The 26,905-nt window shown below is 48.0% G+C and overlaps 1 protein-coding gene across 2 annotated transcripts in view; it reads left to right on the forward strand.

Annotated features, from left to right (window-relative positions):
* The first annotated feature begins 7,911 nt into the window (after positions 1-7,911).
* The window catches only part of LOC307087411 (formin), a 38,135-nt gene continuing 19,141 nt past the window's right edge, over positions 7,912-26,905 (forward strand). For both annotated transcript variants that reach the window (XM_079752989.1, XM_079752990.1), the window contains exons 1-8: positions 7,912-10,343; positions 10,506-10,626; positions 12,121-12,182; positions 13,843-14,699; positions 16,961-17,102; positions 22,324-22,411; positions 25,608-25,669; positions 25,883-25,971. In XM_079752989.1, coding sequence (XP_079609115.1) covers positions 8,463-10,343; positions 10,506-10,626; positions 12,121-12,182; positions 13,843-14,699; positions 16,961-17,102; positions 22,324-22,411; positions 25,608-25,669; positions 25,883-25,971 — 3,302 coding nt within the window. In that variant the 5' untranslated portion in view covers positions 7,912-8,462. The remainder of the gene's footprint in view (positions 10,344-10,505; positions 10,627-12,120; positions 12,183-13,842; positions 14,700-16,960; positions 17,103-22,323; positions 22,412-25,607; positions 25,670-25,882; positions 25,972-26,905) is intronic.

The raw sequence follows: 26,905 nt of genomic DNA on the forward strand, positions 1-26,905 counted from the left end.
CTGGCCTACTGATGGCTCAAAGCTTTTGTGTGCAAAGAAATAATGCCCGCCTTTGAATGAATGCATCTTCTGTCCTGACGCATCGTGTGTGAAGTCCCATAGAAATCGGAAGTCACCTGCATCAGCAGGTCAATGGGACTTCATTGGTGGTGTTTTGAACCACTCTTTTTGGATTTACCTTCAAATGAGGATGAGGAGGATGTAGTCATGTCCCCTGGACTGGTACACTCTTGGCGTTTTGTGTGACCATTGTCTTTTATTTTACAATTGGATCAGTAGAGGAGATTTTTTGTATTCTCTATATTAAGTGCATGATGCCCATCCTCCCAGATTGGCAGTATCTTTATTTAATGTGATGCAGTCAGTTAGCGTCACTGTTATTAGCCTCCTCACTCTAAGAGAAAGAGCTTGGCAACATTTAGACCAGGAATCAGACAACAGTTGTATGCGGTAATTCCCTAACATATTTGTGCTATATTTGTATGTATTCATAAGTGACAGTAGTTATGTTTTCTTGGGATATTTGTTTGTAGAGTACAATAGTATAAAGTATGTTGTTTTGATCTGTTCAAAACAATGTGCACAGCGGTAGCAATGAGAAAAGAAGAGTAGCAATGGTCTTCCTCACTGGCATGTGCATAGCATGGCTTCACTCATGTAGAGATGAGTCCAATGTAGTCCATCTGTAATGACGGGTCTCTGCCCTTGGATACACACACACGCGCGCACACACACACACTAGCATTTTTATATTATTTTATATTATAAGGCCAGTATTATGACCCACTTTTATTTGAACTCTGAACAATGCTTTTGAATTAAGATATTTCTATTTTAGAAAAGCGATTAAAAACGGTCAGATATCAAATGAAATAACTACGAAAGAGGAATATAGCGTTACATTTTGGCTTTATCGCTTTTTACCGTTTAGTCCTGTGGTGAAGTGCAGTACTTTTCTCAAATCACATTTTTATGGATACCTTTTTAGCAAGTATGGCTAATCCTTTAGTCAAAGACTTATTAACCCGCTTATCTTGCCCTTTATTAACAGCAGGTTAAGGGTCGAGTTAAAGCAATATAATCTGGGTATTTATTGGACATTGTTTATAGTCATCAATTGTCTTACCGTTACGTTTGGAACAAGTACAATTTCTACAGTTATGTTCCGGGACTGTAGAAATATCACAGCTTCGGCCTTCCACATAAAAGTTGGTTGTTTTATACAAAACATGTTAAAGGTTTTAATTTAATAACCGTACTTGTGCACACACCCCAAACACTAGGATGCAGAAGCTAACATAGCTTATATGCCAGGACGGTACGCATCACCGTAACCATGTTAACCAATAAGCTAGGGCAAGGTCATATGAATCTGATCAGCTGTGCTGCAGCAGGATGTCATCCATCTCCTGCTGCAGCTCCGTCCAGCAAGCTGTCATTCAACACAATGTGCACTGCCCTGCAACAATCTGCAGCGCTCAGCCCCGGACAACGGCCAGCTCTGTTTCAGATAATGAAGTGGATTCTGCCAAGGCAGACTGGCTGAGGATAACTTAAGGAGAATCTCTCTATGCCACTGTGGCTGGCTCTCTCCCTCTCTCTCTGTCTCTCTCTCTCTATGTCTCTCTGTCTCTGTGTCTGTCTCTCTCTCCCTCTCTCTCTCTCTGTCTCACTCTGTGCCCCTCTCTATGTCCCTCTCTATGTCTCTCTGTCTCTGTGTCTGTCTCTCTCTTTCTCTCTCTGTCTCTCTCTGTGTCTCTGTTCCTCTCTCTCTCTCTCTCTGTCTCTGTCTCTGTCTCTGTCTCTCTGTCTCTCTCTCAGACAGAGAGAGACAGGAGGTCCATCTCTTATAAATCACAACATCTTTGTTTCTTAATGGACTGCTTTGCTGCGCTCCACTCTTGTTGGGAAAGAGACAATGCTATTCTTCACTGTGACTCTTAACAGCAGATGGTTTAGGCTACCAATGTGTGATGGCGTAATGCACTCATTGCAACAACTTGTTCAGATTGGATGGCTGATACTTCATAAAAACCAGAAACGAATGCACCAAATGTTGCCTGGGTAAAGTCGAGCTCCTCTCCTCCAGGCACTGCCGTACTGTACATGAGGCATGTGTCCTTTCAGTCTGGCTGCTCTGCGTGTCCCAGCAGCCTCCGAGAACGGGTTTTTCATGAGTAATGGTTGAGCCTCCAAGCATGATGCCATGCTCCATTTCAGCTGTAGCTCTCGGTGTAACATGGCACCCCCACATTCACACCAGTCACACCGCCCTGCCTCTTCTGGCCCTTTTCCGCTCTGCAACCACACAGCCAGCCGGTGCTGGGTGAGACATACATACAGCCGCGTCTACTGTGTTTGGATTTTGGACAATTTGTATAAAAGACAGCAATTTATTCTTGAAGGGGATGGAAGGAGAGGGTGTGTGTTTTAGCCAGTAAAAGTGTTACTTTCCATGCCAGTTCTCTGTATTCTCAGCAACATTAAGATAGACAAGGTTCACCTTTTTGTCCGACAAAATAGTACAACGCATGATTTCAGATTCAAATATTTTGTGTTGGATCTGGGAGATGGAAGTTCCTTTTGTGTTTCATTTTTTTCTCTAGAGGAAGGTTTAAAGAGATTTGCATGGAACTAACATTTGACCCTCTAGTCTCAACAGTGACTGTTAATCCTCATCGGGGATGAGTTGATGTCACATTGACTGACAGGGGATTAACCTGTCCCACTGAGACCTATTGAGCCACATCACTCGTAATCAGGGCCCTCCACACACTGTGCATGTGCAGTATTCTGCTAGTGAGAAGTACCAACATGTATGTAGAAAGAACACTGTGGTGAAATATTCTGGGTGTTCACTAATGTATCAGGCGGAGATAATCTTAGGCCCCTTTCGAAGAGAGAAGGATTAAAAAGGAATGAGAGGGCAGATTTTTTTGTGTGTGTGTGTGTGTGTGTGTGTGTGTGTGTGTGTGTGTGTGTGTGTGTGTGTGTGTGTGTGTGTGTGTGTGTGTGTGTGTGTGTGTGTGTGTGTGTGTGTGTGTGTGCACATCAATGAATTAGTGTTTGGCACACATAAATCCAATTCCCATTACCTAAAGTGCCGGTGCCTTTCATCGTCTCGCCAATATTCAAATCCAGCTTTGCTTCAGTAGCCTCAGGAGAACGTGGTACTGCAGTGGTCGCATGAAAGGCTCATTATTTATTAGGATCACTTCATTTTCTCTGTGTTAGACCGTTACTAATTAATAATCTGTATAGATACTGTTCCCTAAATACTATCTGTCTGCTACATCCGTCAGCAGAAACAATGCATTTTTACTGCAGTGGATTTATTTGTACCACAAATGTGGTATAATGTTCCCTTCCTGTCCAGCAGGGGGCAGCGTAGGCCTCCCGATGCATATTTAATTCCGTGGTTGGGTGATGGTTAAACTCCTACAGTTTTCCTTGTACTATACATAGTAAGAATGCTGGAGGTTCTGGGATAGATGGCACGCGTGTTTCGAATACAGTATAACGATGAGCTAAACTAAATCAGCCATTAGAAGAGAGAAGCTGTGTCTGTCCAGGATCTTCTGGGCATTGCGAGCTGCCTGCTGTGCATTTGGAGGCAGTCCGTCCCTATTCAGCATTGCTCATTTCTCAAGTGCAGCAATGCAGTGTAGTTCAGCAGAGAAATCACTATCATAATGAAACGTTGTTACTCTCCTCCTAGGTTTTCTCTGCTCTCCTGTCTTGTCATTCTGCTCACCACCAGTAGGGCGGAAGGGCAGCTGTCTCAGAAAGATGATTGGCAGGTTTGTGCTGAAGGTTGATCTCCCACAGGATCAGGTTTCTGTGCTTTGTTCTTGGTTTTCATAGAATAATAAATTGGCCCTGGACACTGATCGCATTCAAGGGGACATTTAAGGCTTTTGTTTCATACAGTAATAAAATGCATTTTCTATTGTGTCCACATTAAAACAGGTACATTTCACACCATACACGTGCACACTGATCTGAAAATCACTTATACCACTTTCCTATATGTCTTTCACATACATGGGGGCTTTCTTGAGAAGACTGAGCAGGGGGGGCTTTTGAAGAGTAAACACACCAATGTCTTCATACATTACCCAGCTAAGTATATCACTATCCACAAACCAGCCCCTGCAGTCTAAAGACACTATTTCTCATCAAGCCAGCGGTGGGAGATGACATGCGAAGTTGAACCATGCAGAAAGAAGCTTGACAACCTGATGACGTATCTTAAGGCGTTTTTACAATGTCGGTTTATTTATAGCGAGGCAAAATTCACTTGACTGAACTATCACGTGATGCTCAAGTTGTGACAAGTGCCACTCCTGTACCCAGCCAATCAGAGCTTGACTACTGGGATAAGAGATTAATTCTGTAATGCGCTAAGTCGTTCTCAATGGGCTCATAATGACGTTAGTTCTTTTTGAAAGGGATGCTGTCAAACTGAGCCGTTCTTCCCTTAACACCATCCACAGCTGTACGACCCTGTGGTGGACGTATGGAGGAGAGAGGCTCATGAAAGATTTACGTATGATCTATATATGCATGAACGTGTGCATAGGGTGCATGTGTTGTGGTCACGCTCGCAGCCTGAGTGTGTTTAGTTAAAATGGTGCTCACTCTCACCGAGATACATCTCCTTATCACATTACCAACAAGGAAACAAATATCATAAAAAAGGGATATTTGATATTTGACTATTGTACTGTCGCAACATACATTCAGTCATTGGGTTGGGCTCTGTGAATGATTTGGTACTTGCATATCCAAACAGTAACTAAATCCCATGTGTTTTAGGTCAGCGCTACACAAACCCGTTTCTTCAGTGGCTCTGTGTTGATGCAGCCTCTGATGCTGAGCATGCAGGGAAGGGGGAGTGGCAGTGTAGATAAAAATAGCCTCCAACAATTATTTAGCCTGCAACAGAAAGCGGTCTCTCGCCCTGAGCGCTGTGATGCTGAAACACTCTGAAGTCTCGGCCTCCACCTGCTTTGAGTCTCTCCACCTGTGACTCTGCAACAGCCCAACACCAACCACTACCTGTGTGTTAACAGCAATAAACATTTAGTGTGTGTGTGTGTGTGTGTGTGTGTGTGTGTGTGTGTGTGTGTGTGTGTGTGTGTGTGTGTGTGTGTGTGTGTGTGTGTGTGTGTGTGTGTGTGTGTGTGTGTGTGAGAGAGAGAGAGTAAAGTAGGCTTACTTCTCACTTTCAGCAATTCTAGGAAGCATGTTTACTTGGAAAAGTAGATGTTTCTTGTACCCCTGAAATTGTATGATACATAAATGTGCTGATTTGTATAAATGTGTTTGATCATCAAAAAAATGTGATTCTTAATGAAAATTTGCCTTGTCATGTAGAATCAAATAAGTATATAACATGTGTGTGTGTGCATGCAGACGACGCCCTCCTACGTCAAGATGATATCTGGTTGCTGGACGGGGACGGCTCCCAGGAGCCTTTGTCCCGGGTGCCCAGACCGGACCGTCTGGACTTCCTGCGAATCACGCCTCCAGAGGACGACATCATCGGAGACACGCCCTACTACCCCAACCTAGACGGCACGGTAAGCAGGCCAAGCCTATGTTCACACACAGGCGTGCGCACACTTGCCTTCTCTCACACCTACATTTTATGCATAAAATTAATATAACTGCTTCCGCCCTTCCTGGTAGGAGATTTTTTCTCTTCTTCTTCCCACTGGTCTGAGTAACACATGTTCACTTGGGGACTGTAGCGTTACTGGTTGCCAGGATTAGGAGCTCTGTCCAGTCGAGTGCTTCAACCACCTGATCCAAACTACTTAGAACTGTATTAGGAGGTCATGAATGTGGAGCTCTGGGCCCAGCTTGAACTTCGAGCTCAGTCTCCTCAGCGCTGCCGGCCATTATCAACATCTCGTGTGTACGAGTTGGAAGGATTTCTCTCCCCTTAGTGTTCCTTTGGATCGCTCTCCTGCTCTTTATGTCTGTTCTGTTTGTCTGTAACTTTTCTTGAGGCGAGAGAACATTGAAGCTTTGGAGCTTGACGAGCAACTTCCCAGCTTGGCCAATGACTAACGAAACACGTTTCTGAACAACAGTGTCCATTCATGTTTCAGTCAATTGCAGTGATAACTTGACACTGTGTGAATTGGTTTCTCAGCAGAACCAACCAGACCTCTGGTAAACACAATAGAAGGCTTGGTGTAGGTTTGCTGTTTACATTCCTGTGGCTGATGACCTGATTTAGGTACAAAATAGCGTGTGGATCAGCTTGCCAGGTCTTTGTATTTCCAAGACAGAACATCCCAATACATGCAACACCAACAATGCCAAGCCCAATTAGCTTTTAACCTGGGGTTATATTCTTAGTTCAGCTCTCGGTGGCGTAGACTCCCATTGTTGTCCAAAACAACCATAATGTAACCAATCACCGCGTATTGTTGATCTGCACAGGATAATCTTTTGCTTGGAATAATTTTCTCAAAACGTTTGGGTGTGTGTGTAGAGATTGTGATATTTTCTTTTAATAAAACATTTTGGTTAGTTTTCCATTCAGAATGGGGGAGCATGGATAAACACAATATGACTGTAGGACAGTATTTGGCAATATTCAGAGCCTCATGCTCCTTGACTTTTCACAGACCCTACCTTCAACGGACTGTTCTGCAGTAGGAGAAATACACATGGGTCAGGGTCAGTACGAGTATCAAACGGGTCGTGGTGGAAAATACCCGGAGAGATGTTAAGCATAACATTCAGGGTCCTACTGTGAATAAGACTAATAGGGAGACATTATAACGGTCATTGATTCAATCTTATATCTCAAATAGCTTATTTAGACGGATGACTTCAGTAATTCAATGATGATTACTATCCTGTTGCAATAGTATAATGATAATTAGATTATACTATAGCAAGAGACCAACCACTTAAACTGCAGTTGTTGTGCAGTGGTATCCGACTCGTGACTCTTTCCACAAGCATTCCTCTAAAAATCCAGCTTCCCTCTTGGATTACATGTACCATGCGTGTTTGTATGTTATAAAGCAATCACATAACCCTTAAGCCCTAGGACCCCCTCCCATACTTGATCCCATACAGAGGATTTGCAATTCCTAGACCTAAGTTCAGGTCAAGGAATATTTAGCATTGTTCACCTTTTTTATATAGTGAGCAACGACAAAGTGTTAGAAACATGGTAGGAATGAAGTGACATGTGCTGTTTTGAGCATTGAGTGTGCTCGACCAGTCCGACGGAATGCTTTGAGGCTGACCTTACTACAGGATACTTATGCATTCAGAGTGGTTAAAATGCCTCTGGTAGCAAAGAGAACGATGGGATTGTTCTCTCTGAGTTTTGTACCAAATACCTATGATTTGTTTTTTAAGGAATACATCAGAATATTCCTTAAAAAATTTGGATGTTCAACTTTGATAGTCTAGATATTCTGGTTCTAACTGCTTTTTCAGCTGCTCTTTCATAAGTTTTCCACCAGCTCTCCGCTCACTTAAACTCAGTGTTGTAATGACCCACTGCTGCGCTTAAAGGTTTAACCAGGGGCTGTTGTATTTGCACCTCCCTCCCGCTCCACCAGACCGCAGTCGCTAACTCACACCCACAGTGTTTCCCTGAACCACTGCAACACAGACATACTACGGAGCATGTCAACTCCGAGAGGAGAGAGGGAGCGTGTGTATGTGTACACACTACCTGGGGCAGCCATTTTGCCTAAGTGAGTGAAAGTGGGTAATCAGACACCTGTGGTGCCTGCCGGTCCCAGGTCCCTCCCAGTCGGGGTGGGACGGAGGCGGGCCCTAGACCGGATAAACCAGTCAGACACATTTCTCCCCGACCTCAGGGGGTTTTCCTTGGACCCCGTAGCAGCCTGGGAGCAGAGGTTGGTAGAGTGAGGCAAGCCACGCACAGAAGTGGTGAGGCAACCCATGCCAGTGAATCAAAATAACTCTTGAACTTTGTAACTTTCCACACCAAAGTGATCGGGGCTTCTTTTTTTCCTTCAAATGTTTCTGGAAGGTGGATGAACGTTCCCAGGAGGATTATACTTGGAAATGTTTCCAGCAGCGACTGAGCTGCTTGACTGCGATCAAAACGCCGGTGGACGTTACTTACTTTGACCCAAAGGAGAGGTTACCTTTTGATTTTTTTTTTTTTTACGACATTATTGGAGGGTGCTCTGTTTGCAGGAGAGATAACGTTTATTATTGTGTGTGGCCGCTTTAGGAAGGCTAAGGAGAGGAGAGAGGTGCAGTGGGCTTTCTATACAAAGGACATTTGTTCCCAGGCATCGTGAGGGTGGAACAGGAGCAGTTTGGATGACAGGAAAGGGGAGAGATGACCCTTGACATCCTAAAAGGGACACTGGACTGGGGCCAAAACGTGTCCCTCCTTTCACCTTGAATCGGTTCCTCCAGAAATACAACAGGTTGAGAAACAAAAAATGGAGGGTGCTGGTAGGAGCCCGACTAAACCGGAGAGCCTGCCTCCCAGCTCCTTAATCAATAAGCTTTCCTCCGTCTTCGGCCGCGACTGGTCTGCACCGGCCGGGACAGCCGTCCTGACGTCTTTCAAAACCCTTTCGAAGGAGGAAGCTACTGTGGATGAAAGTAAGCAAACATCTAGGCACACAAATGCCGAGCTGCAAGACAGTCTGTATTCCCGTCGTAAATGTGACTCTGCGCCTTCCGTGAAAACACAGGACGTTCAATCGGGGACGTTCACCCCCAAGGAGCAGTCAGTTGATTCGGATTTGCTGCGTGTCACCATGGTGGTGACCTACAGTGACGCTGAGAACGACGACCTTGACGACGAGAAGGGGATACAGACAGCCGTCGCACAATCGGGAGGGCTTTCTCGGACTCCGGAGATGCTGCTGTCGCAACAGACGGGCAGGGGAAGAGAGCGGCCCGGAGATCTGCCGCTTGAGTCCGGTCACGAGTATAGATATAGCGAAGAGAACGTGGAATACCCAGTGTTTAGAACTCACAATCTGATGGAGCTATCCCTTAAGATGCCGTCTGCACTTTCCAAAAGCAGGGTCCCCCGGAAAAACTCTAAGACGGGCCAGGATGATCCAGACGGTCCACTGAGGGACACCTCAACCAACACGCCTGGGAATGACAAAACCAGAGTGTTTGAGGCCGTGGCCACAAATGTCAAAGCAGACACCGTCAGCTTCAGTAGCATAGACGTAGTAACAGGTCCAGACAATGTGAAGGCGGAAGGGCTTTCTTCAGCAGTACCCACGGCAGATAAATCTGGTAAATCTGCATTGTTGTCATCTTCTGAGGCGCCTGTTAAAAAAGTATCTTTGATTTCCTTGGAAGTAGAGCGACAGAAATCCCGAAACGTGGACCAAGTGAAGGAGATAAGCAAGGAGAAGCCTGAAGATGGGAAGGGGCCAGAGGAGTCTCTTTCCAGCGCTGTCTCCTCCCCCCTCCCCCTATCTAGTACCACAAAAACTGTTTCACTCGGACCCTCCACTACCCCAGAATCTCAGTCGGACACTAATGGCAAGACTGAGGACCTTTCAGGGTCCTCTGGTTGCACCAAAGCACACAGTAACTCATCCGCCTCACCCCGGATCACACAGGACCCCACCAAAACTTGTGTCAGATCACCTAGCTCGTCCCCAAAGAAAACGGCCTCATCCCTCCCGGCCTCCGCCAACTCATCCCCCTCCAAGACTGCAGCCTCGTCTCCAGCTGCGCCCTTCCACCTGCCGGCTCTCTTCAGCGGGCTGAGGGTGCACAAGAAGGGGGCAACCGGGGAGGACCGGGAAACGCTTTCGGAGATCAAGCAGAGGGAGAGGGACACCGAGCTGGCCGTGCTCAGCCTGAAGAAGACCGTGAACAAGGCCAAGCAGTACCCCGAGCAGATCGTGGTGACGCCGGTCAGGAGACGCAGCGAACCCAAACAGATGGCCGAAACCAAGAGCAACCTGCTCGGGCAGCTCAACCTGCTCCTGAACCTGGACAACCATGAGATGAGCAGCAGGCCCGACCATGAGAAGGACTCCCCCGCTGACGCCAAAAAGGATGCCCCCAAAGGGGAGAAGGAGGGGACGATGGAGCAAGACGTGGCAGTCATCACGACACCAACTGAAAAAAAGAAAACCTCAGATTTAGCCTATGAAACTTTTAAAAACCTTTTTGGCCCAAAAACCCAGAAAAAGGAGATCACGGAACCTACGGACCTAGATGCTGTTAAACAGAAACTTAAAAGCGATAAGGAACTTCTGAAGTCAGTCTTTGACAGAGCTGCAAAGTGTCCACTGCCCCCAAAGAGCCCCACTGACCCAAAGAGTCCCACAGAGGTTTCTGTATGTACCCGCCAACGCAATCACTACAATGTTTCCTTGACTCTGTAGGAGGTTCAAAATGGGATTGGGCAATTGATATTCACAGCTCCGGCGAGGTCTAATCCATTCTGAAAATGTAAGCATAACATTTGAATTGACGGTCCATGTATTCCCTCCCCTCAGACCGAGTTGACCTCCCCAACAGACAGCGAGGACCGGACCCCTGGCCGTCTCCAGGCCATCTGGCCGCCCCCCAAGCCCAAGGATGAGGAGGAGAAAGTGGGACTCAAGTACACCGAGGCAGGTGAGATCTCCCCCCCCCCTCCTCCAACAGCATCCCCCACAGGAACTCTCATGGCAGAGACCCCCATGTTAGGGGGGATCCCTCCTCATGTCAGATACCCCCATGTCAGGGGGGATCCCTCCTCATGTCAGAGACCCCCATGTCAGGGGGGATCCCTCCTCATGTCAGAGACCCCCATGTCAGGGGGGATCCCTCCTAATGTCAGAGACCCCCATGTCAGGGGGGATCCCTCCTCATGTCAGAGACCCCCATGTCAGGGGGGATCCCTCCTCATGTCAGAGACCCCCATGTCAGGGGCCATCCCTCCTAATGTCAGAGACCCCCATGTCAGGGGCCATCCCTCCTAATGTCAGAGACCCCCTGACATGGAGGTATCCCTCCCAGGTGCTGTACCCTCACCCCGACGACTTCGCCTTCATTGACGTAACTCTCATTGGCTAAAACTGACACAGCTTCTATGATTCATCCTTATGATTCACTCTGTTGTTATTTCTTGCTGGTATTGGTTTTCTGTTACACAGTATCTAACACGGGCACTAATCATAGACAACGCTCCTCCCATGCACCTACCCATGGATGCTTCACACCCAAACACCCTCACCCTGCTCAGCGATCCGGCTGGAAGGGAAGCTAAACAAAGGAGGACAAAACAAGTTGTCTCATTATGAGCAGTAGGGCTTAGGCCATGTTAAAACAAGCGAGGAGCGCGACCAGCCTTGGCAAAACGATGCCGCTGTTAAGGAAACCATCATCTCGTAGTGGCTTCACAGGATTAATGGCTCTGTGTGGAAAGATAACACGATTATGGCATTTACAACCGACCACATTTCTTGCATACTTGCATGTCGGAAGGGAGATGGAGATGGAGATTTGGCTAATGGGTTGATTGATTTAGGAAGAAAAAATGCATTGTTTGAACATGCAAGACGGCACTATGCCACTTGTTCTCCCTGGGGTTGGCCTTTATCTCTGGTAGTTGGAGTTAAAAAAAAAGCAGACGAAAGGTCCCTGATGGCTGTGTGGAACAAACAGTGTTGTAATCATAAAGCTAGCTAGGTGCAGCCCTGAAAATATTTTTAAAAAGGCCAGTAGAATAATGTTTGACTTTAATTTAAACTTTAAACTTTAATTAATGTTCCTCGATGGATAAAAGTGTTGGATTGTTTTAAGTACCTGTGACTGTAAGTGGCAAAGCTCCAGAGACGACATTTAATAGCTGAACAGAAGACGCTTTCACAAGATACAAGTTACACAAGTTGGTTTTGCTAGGCAAACTAAATGTATCCTGCAAGTCAACACGGATGATGAGAAATTCTGCTTCCTGAATTTTCATCACACATCCACACAAGTGTGTCTTGCCATTTGTTCATATAGCTGTTCTCTCCTCTATATCAGAAACCTTGTTAAAATGGAAGTCCTAGAAGGCTTATGGGGTTAGTTTATGCTTCCAGTATTCAGGGTAATCCCAAGTCTTCTCCTCCTGACTCGTTTCAGAGCACCAGGCTGCCCTCTTGCAGCTGAAGAGAGAATGCAAGGAAGAGATGGAAAAGTTGCACGTGAGTTATCACAATAATTACACAATGTGTGTGTTTGCGCCATTGGCAAAAGCAGTAATTAATTTAGAATGCAATACTCATGTGACAAGTTGTATTTTAACCTGTTTTAAGATGTCACATTATGGTATTTTTGCTTGTTGGCACAAAAGAAGCCAAATTAGAATAGTCAAATTAAAGGACAAGCAAAGGAAAATCACAATATGGGGGATTACTTAATCAACAGTTGGATTTTAAATACATTAAGTTTGTTATTTTTTATTAAAAGGATGCATGTGTAAAATCAAGCCAAGTCAAGCAGTTTTCTTTACCAAACACCAGATGGCACTAAGTAAGCATGAAATCGGGGAATGCATTGCAGATGAGCAGCAGACGCAGTAGGGCAGTCAGACCCTCTACGGAGGAGACCTACAGTTTATACCATCGCCTGGCATTCTCTTAGGTTGTCTTGTTGTTCTTATTCGTTGGTCTTCCTGTCATTCTTTTTTTTTTCTACCGTGCAACCATACTTTTCAGAATAATAACATATTTTGATACCAAGGCTATCAAGTGAGTTATGACAAACATTGACCGACAATATAACAACTTGTCAGTGGAACACATTTGGAGATATTTCTGTACCAATCGTTTGTTCTGATGTACCATTTATAACCACAAAGTCACGGTCGAATCAATTACATTTATGTTCTCTTTCTTTCATGTTTTCTGAGACCGTACAGTTATAAAAACACCCAACAGTAAACAGCATATTGAAACGACCAACACACATGTGACACTAAGCCGTGACATGCATGTCCAATATACCGGATTCCTTTCTTATAAACAATTAGTTTATAAGAAAGAAATACTTTGCTGTTTGACGGTATGACTCGCAGATGTCCCTCCACGAAGCGTCCCATTTTTATGATTGCTTCCCATCCTAACCCAGACAGTTGCCTTTGCGTACAGTCACCTTACCAACCTCCCAGCTTCATCCCCAAGCCTCTGTCTGTCAGGCAGCCTAGTTTCTCGCAGACTCAGGGACACACTGAAAGCTGTAGCTAGGACTTTTGCTTCTAGGTCTCAACTTCCAGGGGTAGTGCGTTTTATTTATGTTTTTCCCCCCACGATTGGTTTGGTGTGTTTTCTCTCACTGCCAAATTGGGCTCAATTTATGGCAGAGAGAAAAAGTGACAGTGACAGATGTATTTTTCAGAGGGCCCTGTTGAATCAAACGGCATGGCCTTCTCATGCATGTATTTTGGCCACAAGAAAAGGAAAGAGAACGTGCCTAGTTCCCTTTCTAAACCCCACCGCACGCTAACCACGATCATGTGTAAGATTAATTTCAAAAAGACTTGGTCTTCTTTCTCCTCCTCCCCATCTCTCAAATCAATACTTTGCTTTGATTGGACCTTTTTTTGTTGTTTGAAATGTCCCATAAACAGTGGACTTATTGAATTTTCATTATGTTATTGTAACATTGGCAACACATCAAGTACAGGCGACATGTCATGAATTACGCCATTCCTTTTGTTTGTTTTCCTCTTTATTTATTCGTCACAGTGGCAATCTACACTGCGAAAAAGAAGTAGACGTAGTTACTTGTGCATGAAAATGTTTCCATCCACGCGACCCAAACGTTTCCATCCCCGTTCCCGTGTCCCGCCACTCCCTCCCACAGGTGGACTTTGAGCTCCAGACCTTCCAGCTGCGGGGCGAGCACGCCGTGGCGGTGTCCCGCCTGGAGGGTGCCGCGGCCCGGCTGGAGAGGGACGGCGTGCGGGGCGCCCTCCAGGCCGGCGTGGAGCTGCGCGAGGCCTGCGTCTCCACGGAGGACGAGCTGCCGCCGCCGGCGTCGCCGCCAAAGTCCTTCCGCAACGTCTGCGTGCAGACCGACCGGGAGTGCTTCCTCAAGTCCCCCGACGAGGGCCCCGGCGTGAGCCCCGGCCAGCAGCACATACCCCGCAGGCTGACCCTGGACGCACTCCCGCTTGGCATCGGGGCCGGGGCGGCACCTGGACCGCCGCCGCCGCCGCCGCCGCCGCCGCCTCCACCCTTGCCAGGCCACCTCGCACCTCCCCCCCCTCCTCCGTTGCCGGGACACATGAGATTGCCCGGACCACCTCCACCCCCACCCCTCCCCGGCGGTGGACCTCCACCCCCACCCCCGCCCCCACCCCTCCCCGGCGGTGGACCTCCACCCCAACCCCCGCCCCCACCTCTCCCAGGCGCTGGACCTCCACCCCCACCCCCGCCCCCACCTCTCCCAGGCGCTGGACCTCCACCCCCACCACCTCTCCCTGGCGGTGGCCCTCCTCCCCCACCCCCCCTCCCCGGCGGTGGCCCTCCACCCCCGCCTCCATTCCCTGGAATGGGTCCGCCACCTCCTCCCCCACCACCGGGCTCCGGCCAACCACCCCCACCTCCCATGGGTGGCTTCGCTCCGAAGGTGGAGAAGGCCCCGCGGAAGCCCAGCGTGGAGCCGGCCTGCCCCATGAAGCCCCTGTACTGGACCCGGATACAGATCCAGGACAACAAGTGAGTCCCATCGCTGACAAGCACTCCTTTAACCTCTTTGACCGCAGGCATGATCCCTTCACCACTGTAGTGTTCTATTAACTAGAGGGAGCGTAATCGTTAACTCCCACAGGGTGTGTGTGTGTGTGTGTGTGTGTGTGTGTGTGTGTGTGTGTGTGTCCTGCTTCTAGATTTTAATGTTCCTCTAGCTGGTTCCCAGTAGGCCCGTCTTTCCTTTTTTGTTACAAGCGCCCCACCTGGAAGAAGAGACTCCTGCCCACCCACCGCCCCTAGCTACCCCTCTGAAGGGCCATCCGTTGACACTGCTTGTGTGATTGTAAGTGGATTATCCAGTCCATTTACAGTGGCTGTGGTCGCTGCCTCTGGTAGCCAGGCCTCCGGCTTTATGGCCTGGTTGTATTAAAAGAGGGAAGGAGAGAGTAGACTGTGGTTTCTCTCGCTCTCTCTCTCTCTCTCTCTCTCTCCCTCCCTCTCGCTCTCGCTCTCCTCGCTCGTCCAGGTTTGTGGTGGTGGGACCTGATATATTCTAGGGGCCAAAGCAGTTTCAGTTGAGCAATAAATGTTATAGTACAGGGTGAGGGGGGGGGGGGGGGGGTAGGTGAGTTAAAGGGGTATAAACTGGGTTGTATGTTTAACTGTAGACGGATCAACTAACTGATCTGCGATAACTGTGCGCGTTTGGGGTGGGTGGGTGCACGTTTAGGCCACAACTGTGTATGCGTAAGCTGCACTAGTGCAGTATTGAAGGTGCAGGCCGTAGACTGGGGAGAGTGAGGATTAGAGGAGGGGGTCCAAAAGCAGTCAGGAGGACTTGTCCGATCAATTAGAAAAGCGTCGTCTCATGGGAAAAGCGTTTGTGGGATTGATGGATAATTCAGTTTTTCCACGCGGGGCTAGCCTGCCTCTGTGGTTTGCTTCGTCTCTGAAGCTGTAGAGTTGTCCGTTTGGGAGGCGCGGTGTGAAATCAAAGAAAGGAGGGCTTTCTTTTTTTGTCTCCAGACCCTGCATATATCATCATGTCCTTGGATAGGGGAAGCCACAGATGAATGCCTTTGCCAGTGTGAAGCGAGCGCCAGCAGAAAGCAGAACCAGTTCTCCCTGTCCTGACCCCGACTGATTCCCTGGCAGGAGACCTGATTGTTCTGATGTTTGGGTCTTTGATGCGTCGGCCAAGCCTGTGTTGTTTTGCTCCGCTCACCGCCCCAACCCCCTTCCCTTGTTAAACGATGTTTATTTTCAGCGGACCTTGTGACTTAAGGGCGAAAATATGTACTTTAAGGCCGAAGTAAAACAACGGGATAGAAACGGTTCAATATTAGGAAAGCTATGTTTGTTTTCAATTGATCAGGACAGATTTGTATACATAACTTTTGATTGGGTGTAAATTTCACGATAAATAAGAGTATTAATCTGGTGCACAGTATGATGAGACAATCTCCCATGTACGGTTCAACGCTAAACACGTTTAATTGCAAAAGTCTTGTGTACTAATCGCTTTTATGCAAGATGTCAATGATACATCCACATCAATGTGTTGGGGCGGGGCGATTTGAACTGTTATTGCTTCAATTTGATAAAGTTTTTTGCTTTGTGATAAATACACACAAGCTGAGCAGGTGTGCATGCTCCATCGTCTCACTGCGTCACATTATTTTCTGGATTCATGTGTGGAAAACGAGAGCGAGCGAGAGCGCAGAAGAGCAACTCTAAACTCCTGAGTTCCACCTCGCTTGGGTCATCTCTGTCTTCTGCTTCTGTTTGCTTTTTTTTCCACGTTACCCGGCAACCGGCGAGCCACAACATGGCTTCCTGTGCCTTACTCATTTTCCCAAAATGCTCTTTTAAGGATAAAAACAGCCCTTAACGGACAGCTGAAACCCAAAGAGTGATTTGTTTCATGTTTACATTGCCCAGTTAGTAGATAACGCTTAATTAGGAACCAGGAAAGTGACTTTGGTTGAGCGTATGTCAAGGCCAACTTTCTGATGAACACCAAACTGGAAAATGGAAATAAACAGTCAGGCAGAATGAGTTAGCATCAAATAAACCACGACAAATAGACGGCCCGGTTTGTTTATGTCTCTAGCTGACAGCAAATAGCGTTTCAAACAACCAAAGCCCTTGTTACTTTTTCCATATATCCATGACCAATTGGTCCCCGCTTATGGTAGCCTCACAGTTTCTTTAATGTCTTTTAAAGTTAAACCATGATGCGTAGTGAACCGCTGACTGAAACCCTGTCTCTCTGTGTGTGTCTCCAGCAACAACACGCTGTGGGGCTCCCTGGAGGAACCCGACATCGTAGACACCGGGGAGTTTGAGGAGCTGTTCTCCAAGGCCACCCTGCAGCCCAAGAAGAAGCCCCTGTCTGACGCCTATGAGAAGAAGGCCAAAACCAAGAAGGTATGCTATCATACACTGTGTTGCTGAGACCCCCCCCGCCCCCCCCCCCCCCTCTCCCGCAGCAACAGGGTCTCCTCTGAAGGTTCCTGGTCGTTCTGTGCGGCGCAGCGATGCGATAGGCCGGCGGGGTTGGGGCCGAAGTGTTCGGAGGGAGAAGAGATCCAGTCTTGTGTTTTTGGCCTTAAGTTCCACCGTTTGAAGTCTGAGCTGAACCGTCGGCGTTGAGAGACCCACTGAGCCCTCGGTAAATCACTTCATTTCTGCTGAAGTGGGGGTGGTCGCAGCGCCGGGGCCAACAATAAGAAGGGTATCTGTGTCTGTTTTCACTGACGTTATGAGAGCTGCCACATTCGGTCACGTCACGACGCCGGGGAAAGTACAGTAGCAAGCCAGGAGGAGGGTGATTTGGTTTCTTAATGGAGACTGCCGGCCCCCCCAAGTCGGTCAGGGTGCGGAGCCAATCGAAAGGAAGGTCTCTCTCCTCCTCTCCGGAGACCTCACAGTGTGGCTGTGCGTCACTTCACACGCCGCCCCTTTAATGTCCTGATCCTTTAATTATTCCTAAAGCTTTCAGAGAGCTCTTATAGACAAACTTTGTGCGTCTCCACGTAGCCGTTCCCGTAGGGTGTGATTCCCCCACACCCTATACTGGTGCCCGTGAAGGGGGATGTGACAGTCGATCGGCCCCTAGGCCCCCTGCCTGCCTACCAAAGCGCCGACGGCTGGCGGAGTCCAATGGTGCAGCACTGCACTAAGTTCTGCTGCGGCCAGAGCTGCGTCAGCCCCCCAGCGGCCCCTGCTGCTCCTTATCTGGCGTCCAGACTGTCGAAGCTCAGCCTGTGGGCCAGACTGTCCCCTCCCGATCCATATCCCCTCCTCGGATCAATCGGGCTCCGCAGCGCTACGTAGGGCCAAAAGTGTGTGTGTGTGTGTGTGTGTGTGTGTGTGTGTGTGTGTGTGTGTGTGTGTGTGTGTGTGTGTGTGTGTGTGTGTGTGTGTGTGTGTGTGTGTGTGTGTGTCAATGCGCGAGTGTGCATGTGTGTCCGTGCGCGTGCGTCTCTGAATGGTCCATCCAGTCTGCTCATTCTTAACCAGCCATCTTCAAAAGTGAAACATTAGATCCAACTCTTGATAACCACAGGCACGCGTCCTGCCAACTGCCTTACATCACCCCCTTAAAATGCCTAACCACCCTGGTATACTCATTCAAACTCAAGGACACTCGGCACAGAGTATACAGCTATTTTGTGAAGAACGTGTTGTGTCTCTAATTTCTTGAAACTCAACTCAAGCCAGCACTTATTTAGTGTATGTGTGTGTGTGTGTGTGTGTGTGTGGCCAGCCTTGTGTCGGGAGCCCAGTCTCATTCTTTCCAGTACAATGGCAGTCCAGCTCATCATAATTACCCACCCCCAAAAAACGAGAATTGATACCTAAAAATTGTGCAGTTGTTTTTCAGCTCCCTTGGCGGCGCGGATCTTCACGTTTCTAAATGATTCATTCGGGCGGACGCACTCTCCTCTGAATCACACAGCAGATAGCGCTGACCTCCCAGGAGTTTGGAGGGGCGCATGAAGGGTTGTTAAAGGAGGAAGAGATGGAGGGATGTTTGTGGGGGAGGAAGAGGGGTTTGTATAGGCTGTGATGGGGATCATGAATTGTCGCGTCTACAGCAACACAATTTCCATTCTCTCACTTCCTATACGCTGTGTACGCCAGTTAAACCGGAGAGCTTAAAGAATACGAACACGATTAGAGTAACCACAACAGCGACCAGGAGAATGAGTAAATGATGAGGAATTTGACAAAGCGAGATCCGATATGTAACGGAAACGGGTATCCCTCTGTCAGAAAGCTCTCTCTCTCGCTCTTTCGCGCCCTCTCTCTGCTAAACCCATGGAACTGAATGTACTGCCCTCTTTATCGCTCTGTCTGTCTGTCACCCTCGCTTGCCAATAACGCTAAATCTGAGTGATCCGCTCCAGGCGGTCCTTCGTGAGAGCCCCCCTCGGGAACAAGGTTAGAGGGGGTGGGGGTGGGAAACGGATGACGCAAGGGGGACCAACGGGAAAGATGTTGATCAGGGTGATGATGATGGTGGATGTTGTGCGATGACATGGAGGTGTCTTAGAGGACCGGCCGGGGGAGGGGGAGGGGGAGGGGGATGGTTGGGTTGGGGGGGGTGGGAGGTTGAGGGGAAGGAAATGCATGTCATCAAGTACAGACGGACGCTGTAATCTGTGGAAGTGAGGAGGACATCTGGTCTCTCTCGCAACAGCAGACACACACACACACACACACCCGAGTTGTCGGGGAGAGAAAAATGCTGTTTTTATCTTGCATGTGTTTGTGGGTCTGGATTTGCTTCCCGCATTTGCTTTGTGTTGTATAAGTGTATGTGAATCTGTTTGTGATTGTGTGTGTTTTGAGTGTTTGTGTTGCTATTTGTTTCAGTCTGATGATCAATCGATTGATCTACAGTACCGTCTTCTCCTCATAGAATTGGAACGTATTTTGTGTTTGACGTGACCTCGAGAAGTGGGTCACAAGAACATAAATCGTGTGTGTGTGTGTGTGTGTGTGTGTGTGTGAGCGTGTCAGCGCGTGTGTGAGCGTGTTTCTCATACCCAGCGACACTAGAGTCTTGATCGCTTCTGACCCGGCCTCGTGGGAAAGTGTTGCCAGATCGTTTCGGAGCCTCCGGGCTCGGCCGTCGCTCAACACCGCTCAATGCCTACACGCATTCTACAGTTAATCTTTATCACGTGTGAAACGGGGAAAATCAAAGCACTTGTTTACTCGCGTGTCTTTTTAGTTCTCCGCTGATTACCATATCAAAGCTGGGTGACAGCACTCTCTCTCTCTCTCCCCCTCCCACCCTCCCACCCAGGGCTGACCTGAGCTGGGGTATAATTGCAGGCATGTGGCTTCACTCCACGGGCCGTGGGGGAGGCAACCAGAGAAGATCGGCAAGGGTTGGGGGGGGGGTGGCTGTAGTTTGCGGAGCTGGAACTACGCGCATGGCGGCGCATTCAGGTCGGGCAGGATGAGGAGGGGAGATAGATAGAGAGGTAGGGAGGGATGGATGGAGAGATGGATGAAAGGGAGGAAGAAGATGCTGATAAGGGGGTGAAACGTTAAGCTATGCAAACAGATGCACAATCACTCACAGAAGCACTCCACACATCAGTGTGTTTGTGTCTGTGTGTACATGCTTGTGGGTGTTTTGCTTTCAAAACACAATGAGGAAGAGGCGGCACATATTTCCCACCGCCCACGTCCCGGTCCAGTTTACACATTGCTGTTTGGTACTTTAAACAAACAGTGGCTTGAAGCAGTTTAAAAATCAGGCTGTTTGGGGGGGGGATGAGTTATGAGCTCTCACCCAGAGTTTATTAAAAGCATAGTTGAGGTGTCGGGAAATGACGCGCGAGTGTGGGTGTAAGATTAACACCAGCGGGGCCGAGATGACCGCGCAGGCGGGCGGACGCATCACAGGGCGCCTATTGACGAGAAGCCCCTCCCCCCCGATAAGTCCTGGTACTGTGCTCCGACTCTGGTACGACGCAGTCAGGCAGGCAGTCAGACAGACAGGGACCAGGGAGCAGGTTGGCCATGCAGCCTCTTCTGTGTAATTATCCCCGGTTCTCTGAACCTGTTGCCCTCAGCCAATCTGCACTAACATCAGCCACCTGCTGCATCTCAAACCACTGTCTCCCTCTATCTCTCTCTCGCTCGCCTTGTCCTCTCCCCTTGTGTGTCTCTCTTCCTCCCACCTCTCCTCCTCAATGTTATCCCACCCTGGGGAGTTATTTGGCCCCTTGGCGTCAGATGTATTCAGTTTTATTAATAACTGAGCATTGGCACACAGAGAGTTAGAGATTAAGTTGCGGGTTTGGAGAGTTCCCCTTCCGATCCACAGGGGGGCGCTGCTGTTATCTATTGGTCGTCCCTTACGCCCCGATGCCTGATGGCAGCATCAGCATCACCCCGGCAGCAGAACTCCCAGCAGCCTCGGCTGCACGGTGTGAACTGTGAGGCCAGCGGTCCGCCGTTCGCCCTGTCCCTCCTCGTTAAGTCTGCCGCCGCGCCTAATTGGAGGGTTCTCAAGTGTGGGGGGGGGGGGGGGGGGTTCCCAGGGCGGCTATGTTGTTTTTTTTTTGTTGTCGTGGTTGTTTTACTGCGGTCTCTTCCACAGTGGTTAACTAGAGGTGTCGGCCTGGGGACAGGGGGACGTGGTGGGGGGGAGTGGTAGCCTTGGTGGGCCAGCTCGCCGTCTCTGGTCCGCAGAGTGCGAGATCCCCGGTGATCCGGGTATAATGGAGCTCGGAGCAGCATGCCCCCGCTAACGCCCGGTAATGCAATACCCACTTCTAAGGGCCCCGCTCCCCGGGCCCCGGCGGCCCGGGCCCCAGTAACGTTGCGCGCCGCGATAGCCTAATGAAGAAGCCCAACGCATTAAGTTTTAGAGCGGCCCTTCGGCTTGCCAAACAACGCTCTCTGGCTTTATGGCTGAATGCAGTCATAAGTAATTGCGGCCATGTGTAGGGCACATATAAAAATGCTGTGAATTTATAGTTTGTTATAAAAAACAATCCCCCTCCCCCTGCTCCCCCTTTTTTTCTTTTTCTTTTCTCTGAGACTGTCTTTTTATGGCGCCATGTTTGGAGGCCTTTGTACTTTTTTCGCTGTGACATGATATTGTGCTAGTGTGTGTGTGTGTGGGGTGGGAAGTGTATGCATGGGTTGTCAATGTGTGTGTGTCTTTTATCTCATTGTTGTTGATGCTTTTGAAGTTGTTTTTTTTTTTTAATGAAGCCCCTCCCATTACTGGGGTTCCGTCCACTCTAATTGACTGTGCAGAGGTGTGACAGAACGATCCTAGCTCGATTGGCCGAGTAGTGGGATGGCCTTTGGGAGTGTTGATTCTTGTAAACAAAAAGAGGTACTGGGCTGGCCAGCATTTTTTATTGTAGCATATCTAATTCAAATGTATTGGATAGGATTTTATTGATACAATTCTGGAAATGACCATCGATCAGCATTGATCACTGATACGCCCGGGTTATTTTAAGCTACGAGCTAGTTGAAATATCGCTATTTTTGTTTGCAACCTTAATGTAGGTTGTAATTCTCTTGTGTAAATCATTATGATAGTTAAATCATGTTGTACTTTCTAATGACTCCTATGAATAATAAATTGATTCCTGCCCCCGCACAGATCATCAAGTTACTGGATGGGAAGAGATCTCAGGCCGTGGGCATCCTCATATCCAGCCTGCATCTGGAGATGAAGGACATCCAACACGGTTAGGACAAGTGGCTCCCCCTCCCTTGCCTCCCTCCCTCCCTCCCTCCCTCCCATTCCTCCCTCCCTCTATCCCCTCTCTCAATCCCTCCTTCACTTTCTTTCCCTCGATACATCTCAGCCCTCACTCACTCACTCACTCACTCACTCACTCACTCACTCACTCACTCACTCACTCACTCACTCACTCACTCACTCACTCTCAATCTCCACCCCGCCCTTCCATCCCTCTCCCCTCCATCTCTTTGAAAGAGATGTCCAGCTCTGCTTCTTTTGTCAAACAGTCCTGGGACAAAGGTGGTGGTGGGGAGGGTCGGGTGTCCAGGACTGTCTGGCAACATGAGCAGAGCTGGACATCACTTTCATTGCTTTCTAGCAAGGAAACGTTGAGGTAGAGCGGTAGTAAACTGAATATATGAGCTCCCCCTTCTTTTCACCATGTGACGTGGAGGGGTCGTGACAGGACGCAGGCTTGAGTTTCGGAGGCGCTCTGTTAATCTGAGCAACGCTAGATTATTATGAATTATCAAGCCGGCTGCGTAGGGAACACAGACAGGGGGGGGGGGGAGGGGGGGTCGTTCGTCCCTCTGATACGGAAACATTGGATTAGGATCAGGGCCCCCGAGGACGTTCTCAGGTCTGTCCTACCCTGGTTAAAATCAAATCAGAGTCGCATCGTAATCTCCGAGGCAGACGCGCAACGGAGCCACCGCATGGAATGATTACACACGGCTTTTCCGTGGAAAGTGCAGACGTGCGTGTGCATGCGTGCGCTTGTGTGCGTGTTTGTATGTATGCACTTGCGTGTGTGTGTGTGTGTGTGTGTGTACTTTTGTGTGTGTGTGTGTGTGTGTGTGTGTGTGTGTGTGTGTGTGTGCAATTTTTTGTGTGTGTGCGCAATTTTGTGTGTGGTAAACACATAATGGCGGTGCTGGGGACACAGGCAGCAGCGCAGGGGCCGGGTCGTTGGACTGTGGCGGTGAGCGTCTGCCGCCTGCTAGTCTGAGCATGCGGCCAGGCGATCTGTTTATTGTAGCCAGTGACGGTTTCCACAGGCCTAATGGGAGCGACACCCCGTTAATGATGTGAGCGCGTATAAATCCACCTTTCACAGTTAGCAGACACTGCGCAACCACATAAAACACACGCGCACACACACACACACACAAAGAAAAGCCCTAACCACGAGCCCAAGCCAAAACAGAACAGACCAGATGACCCCTTTTTTTCCTTTCCTTTTCCTTTTTCTTTCCTCCTTTTTTCTCTTTTTTTTCTTTGCTTTGTTTCACTTGTTATTTTGTCTGTGTTTGTTTTTGTCGTGTGTGTGTGTGTGTGTGTGTGTGTGTGTGTGTGTGCGTGTGCGCGCGGTGGCGGTAGGAGAAGCCCTATAAAAGTGGCGGTGTTCTCAGCATGTGAGCACCTCTCGAGCCTTAATGGGAGGTGTAGGTGAAATGGACAATTAGAATCTGACAATGAAGGACGGCACCTTAATTAGCACTTCCAGGTCCCTGGGTCCCTGGGCACGCCTGCTTGCCTGCCCTTTTGTGGCCAAATTAAAAGGACATGGGACACGTAATGTTATTAGAGCTACTAGGGAGGGAGGTGGAGAGGCTGGAGCTGCCAGGGCTTTTACAGAGAGGGAGGGTCAACTGGCCCCTAAACCCGAGGTCCTGGGGACCCCCAAAGGCCACCGTGGTTCAAGGGCGAAGGGCTGCCCTCCCTGACGCCTCGCTTCACAGCACACATGCACCCAGACACGCGCACGCACACACCCAGGCGCTCGCGCACAAACACACACACACGTGCACACGCACGCATACAAACACACTGGTACACAACACATTCATGCACGCACCCACACACGTACAGACGCAGGCGTGCACAGATATGCGTACATATGCGAGACACACATGCCTCTTTCTTTTTTCGATCTTGCTTCTCTCTCTCTCTCTCTCTCTCTCTCTCTCTCTCTCTCTCTCTCTCTCTCTCTCCTCTCTCTCTCTCTCTCTCTCTCTCTCTCTCTCTCTCTCTCTCTCACCACATACATCCAAGTCATTGAGTGAGCGTGGTGTGAGGTTGGCAGGCTTTGATCTGAGGGTGTGAAGAGATATCCCCCCCCCCCAAGCCAAGCCACATAACCCACCTCCAGGGCTGCCCTGCTTGTTCACGCTAGACAGCCCCATCACCCCCGGCCCCCATCTGTGTGTGTGTGTGATTGGCGGATGCACGGCTGATGGAGTGTATAATCCACTCTAATAAGATGTAGGAGCACAGCTCTGGCCCACATGGCTCGTTCTCCCCAGGGATTTGTACCGTCGCCAATGCTGTACATAAGAGTGTTGTACACAGTGTAGGAGCACCAGCGGACTGGTATGTATACAACACTCTTACGTACAGCATTCTCCATAGAATCCTGCATTGGGCCCCCCGGGGTACAGCGCGTACCATTAGAGCTTGGACCTTACCGCGGCGCCCCGGGTTCGATTCTTGCCGGTCGTTCATCCCCTCTCTCTCCCATACCTTCCTGTCTAAATCACTCTATAATAAAAAGCATAATACCTGTAAAAAAAAAATAAAAATAATCTCCATTGGCTTTGGGTATTCTAGGATGTGACCGTTCCTTCCAGCTCTCTCTCCTTACCCCATCTTTGTTTATTAATATTTTTTTTACGTCTCCCTCGTACTCACTTGATCCTGTTGCCTGCTCTGATGACATGTACGAGCGAGCATGCCCATTGGCTGTCCTGGTCCTGGTCCAGGGCTATTGGTTTACGAGGCTGCATGTTTAAGACGTGGTTTGAAGGCCCTCCTGTCCGTCAGGGTTAAGGTTATTGTTTTGTTGACCTTGTGACCCCTTGTTTTTTTAATGATTTTTTATTAATCATTTATCACTTTTCCATTGGCTTTCAATGAGGTAGGCGTTATAATTGACAAGAAAGCGTGCGATAATGCCTCACAAACATTTGATAATATTTCCATCGTTTTTATGTTTTTATGATTGCCCCCCTCCGCATGCAACATCCGTTTGGAGAATGAGAAGTTATCACCTGTTATAATTTAAGACGGCATGATTATCATAAGTATCCATGGTAGCGCTTTAATTGTGAAAACCTTGGCAGCAACTTAGAAAGAACATGTTTTGATTTATTCTGTTTTATAAGACGGCATGGCTCTAATAAATGTATTTACTGTTTTAGCTGTTCTGACTGTGGACAACTCTGTTGTGGATTTGGAGACCATTGAAGCGTTATATGAAAATGTGAGTATGCAAGGGGAGCCCAGTAAAGCACTCTTGACTGCTGGAGGAAAAAAAAAAATCAATTATTTTGAGATTTTTTTTGTACTATTGCCATTCACCCTTCAGTTGCATTTTTCGATACTTGCTGTTAATGCCTTTCTGTCTATTTGCGCAATGTACCTTTTACATAATATTTAATATTACATTTTTATCTTGTTTGTATTATTGTTATAGAGAGCCACCAGCGATGAGCTGGAGAGAATAAAGAAGCATTATGAGACTTCCAAAGAAGATGAGGTCAAACTGTTGGACAAACCGGAGCAGTAAGTATGCTTTTTTAGAAATGTATTTATTTTTGCAGATAAAAAGGTGTTCCCTGTATTCCCCGTATTTATTACAATTATGTTTTATTTAATTTGGTACGGTTTGAATTCATCTACATATAATATCACTTAATAAATATGGATTTAACTTAATACTGAACTTGATGTATAAAGTATAAAAACAATTTAGTAGCAGAAATAATTTGGAAATTAATGATGAAAATAATACAATACTTATGGCACAATGCTGTCAAATCAAATCGTATTGATATCTAAACTGTCCAAGATTTTACATCTATATTTGAAGGGTGCCTTTCAGTCATATTTACTTTATCTATATTACTCGTATTTAATTATTCATAATTCCTTCAAATTCTGACCTAAAGTGATCATGGTATATGTTATTAAAAAATGTGTAATTGTTTGTTGTTTTGGTTGATAAAGGTGACATATCCTCGGGGGAGAAAACTCATCTGTCACCCATGTGTTGGAACATTGTCCATAACTTTTATTGTAGATTAGCCACAGTCACATTCACATGTTTCTCGGCACTCACAAGGAAACCGCATCGGGGTTTCCATGTGTCGGTTTATTGTGTCTCAGCGAGACAAACTCTTTTTGTTTCACGCTTTTAATGTGGCCCTCGCAACATGTTGATGGATTCGAGTGTTGAACTCCAACCAATTAATTACCAAGGTAAATGTAAAACATGGGAGCGCTGATCTCATCCTTCATCGTCACTTAGCAGAAATATAAATAATAATCAGATGTAGCGCTGGAGCGGATAAACATTCCCCCTGGCCTTTCAGTGCTCAACGCCTCTGCTTATATTCCTAAAGTAAAATTCACATGCACCACACATGACATCACACCACATGCAAGCTCTGTGTGTGTGTGTGTGTGTGTGTGTGTTTGTGTGTGTGTGACTCTCAAG

Source organism: Pollachius pollachius, assembly GCF_949987615.1.
Source record: "Pollachius pollachius genome assembly, chromosome: 15".
Classification (NCBI taxonomy): Eukaryota; Metazoa; Chordata; class Actinopteri; order Gadiformes; family Gadidae; genus Pollachius; species Pollachius pollachius.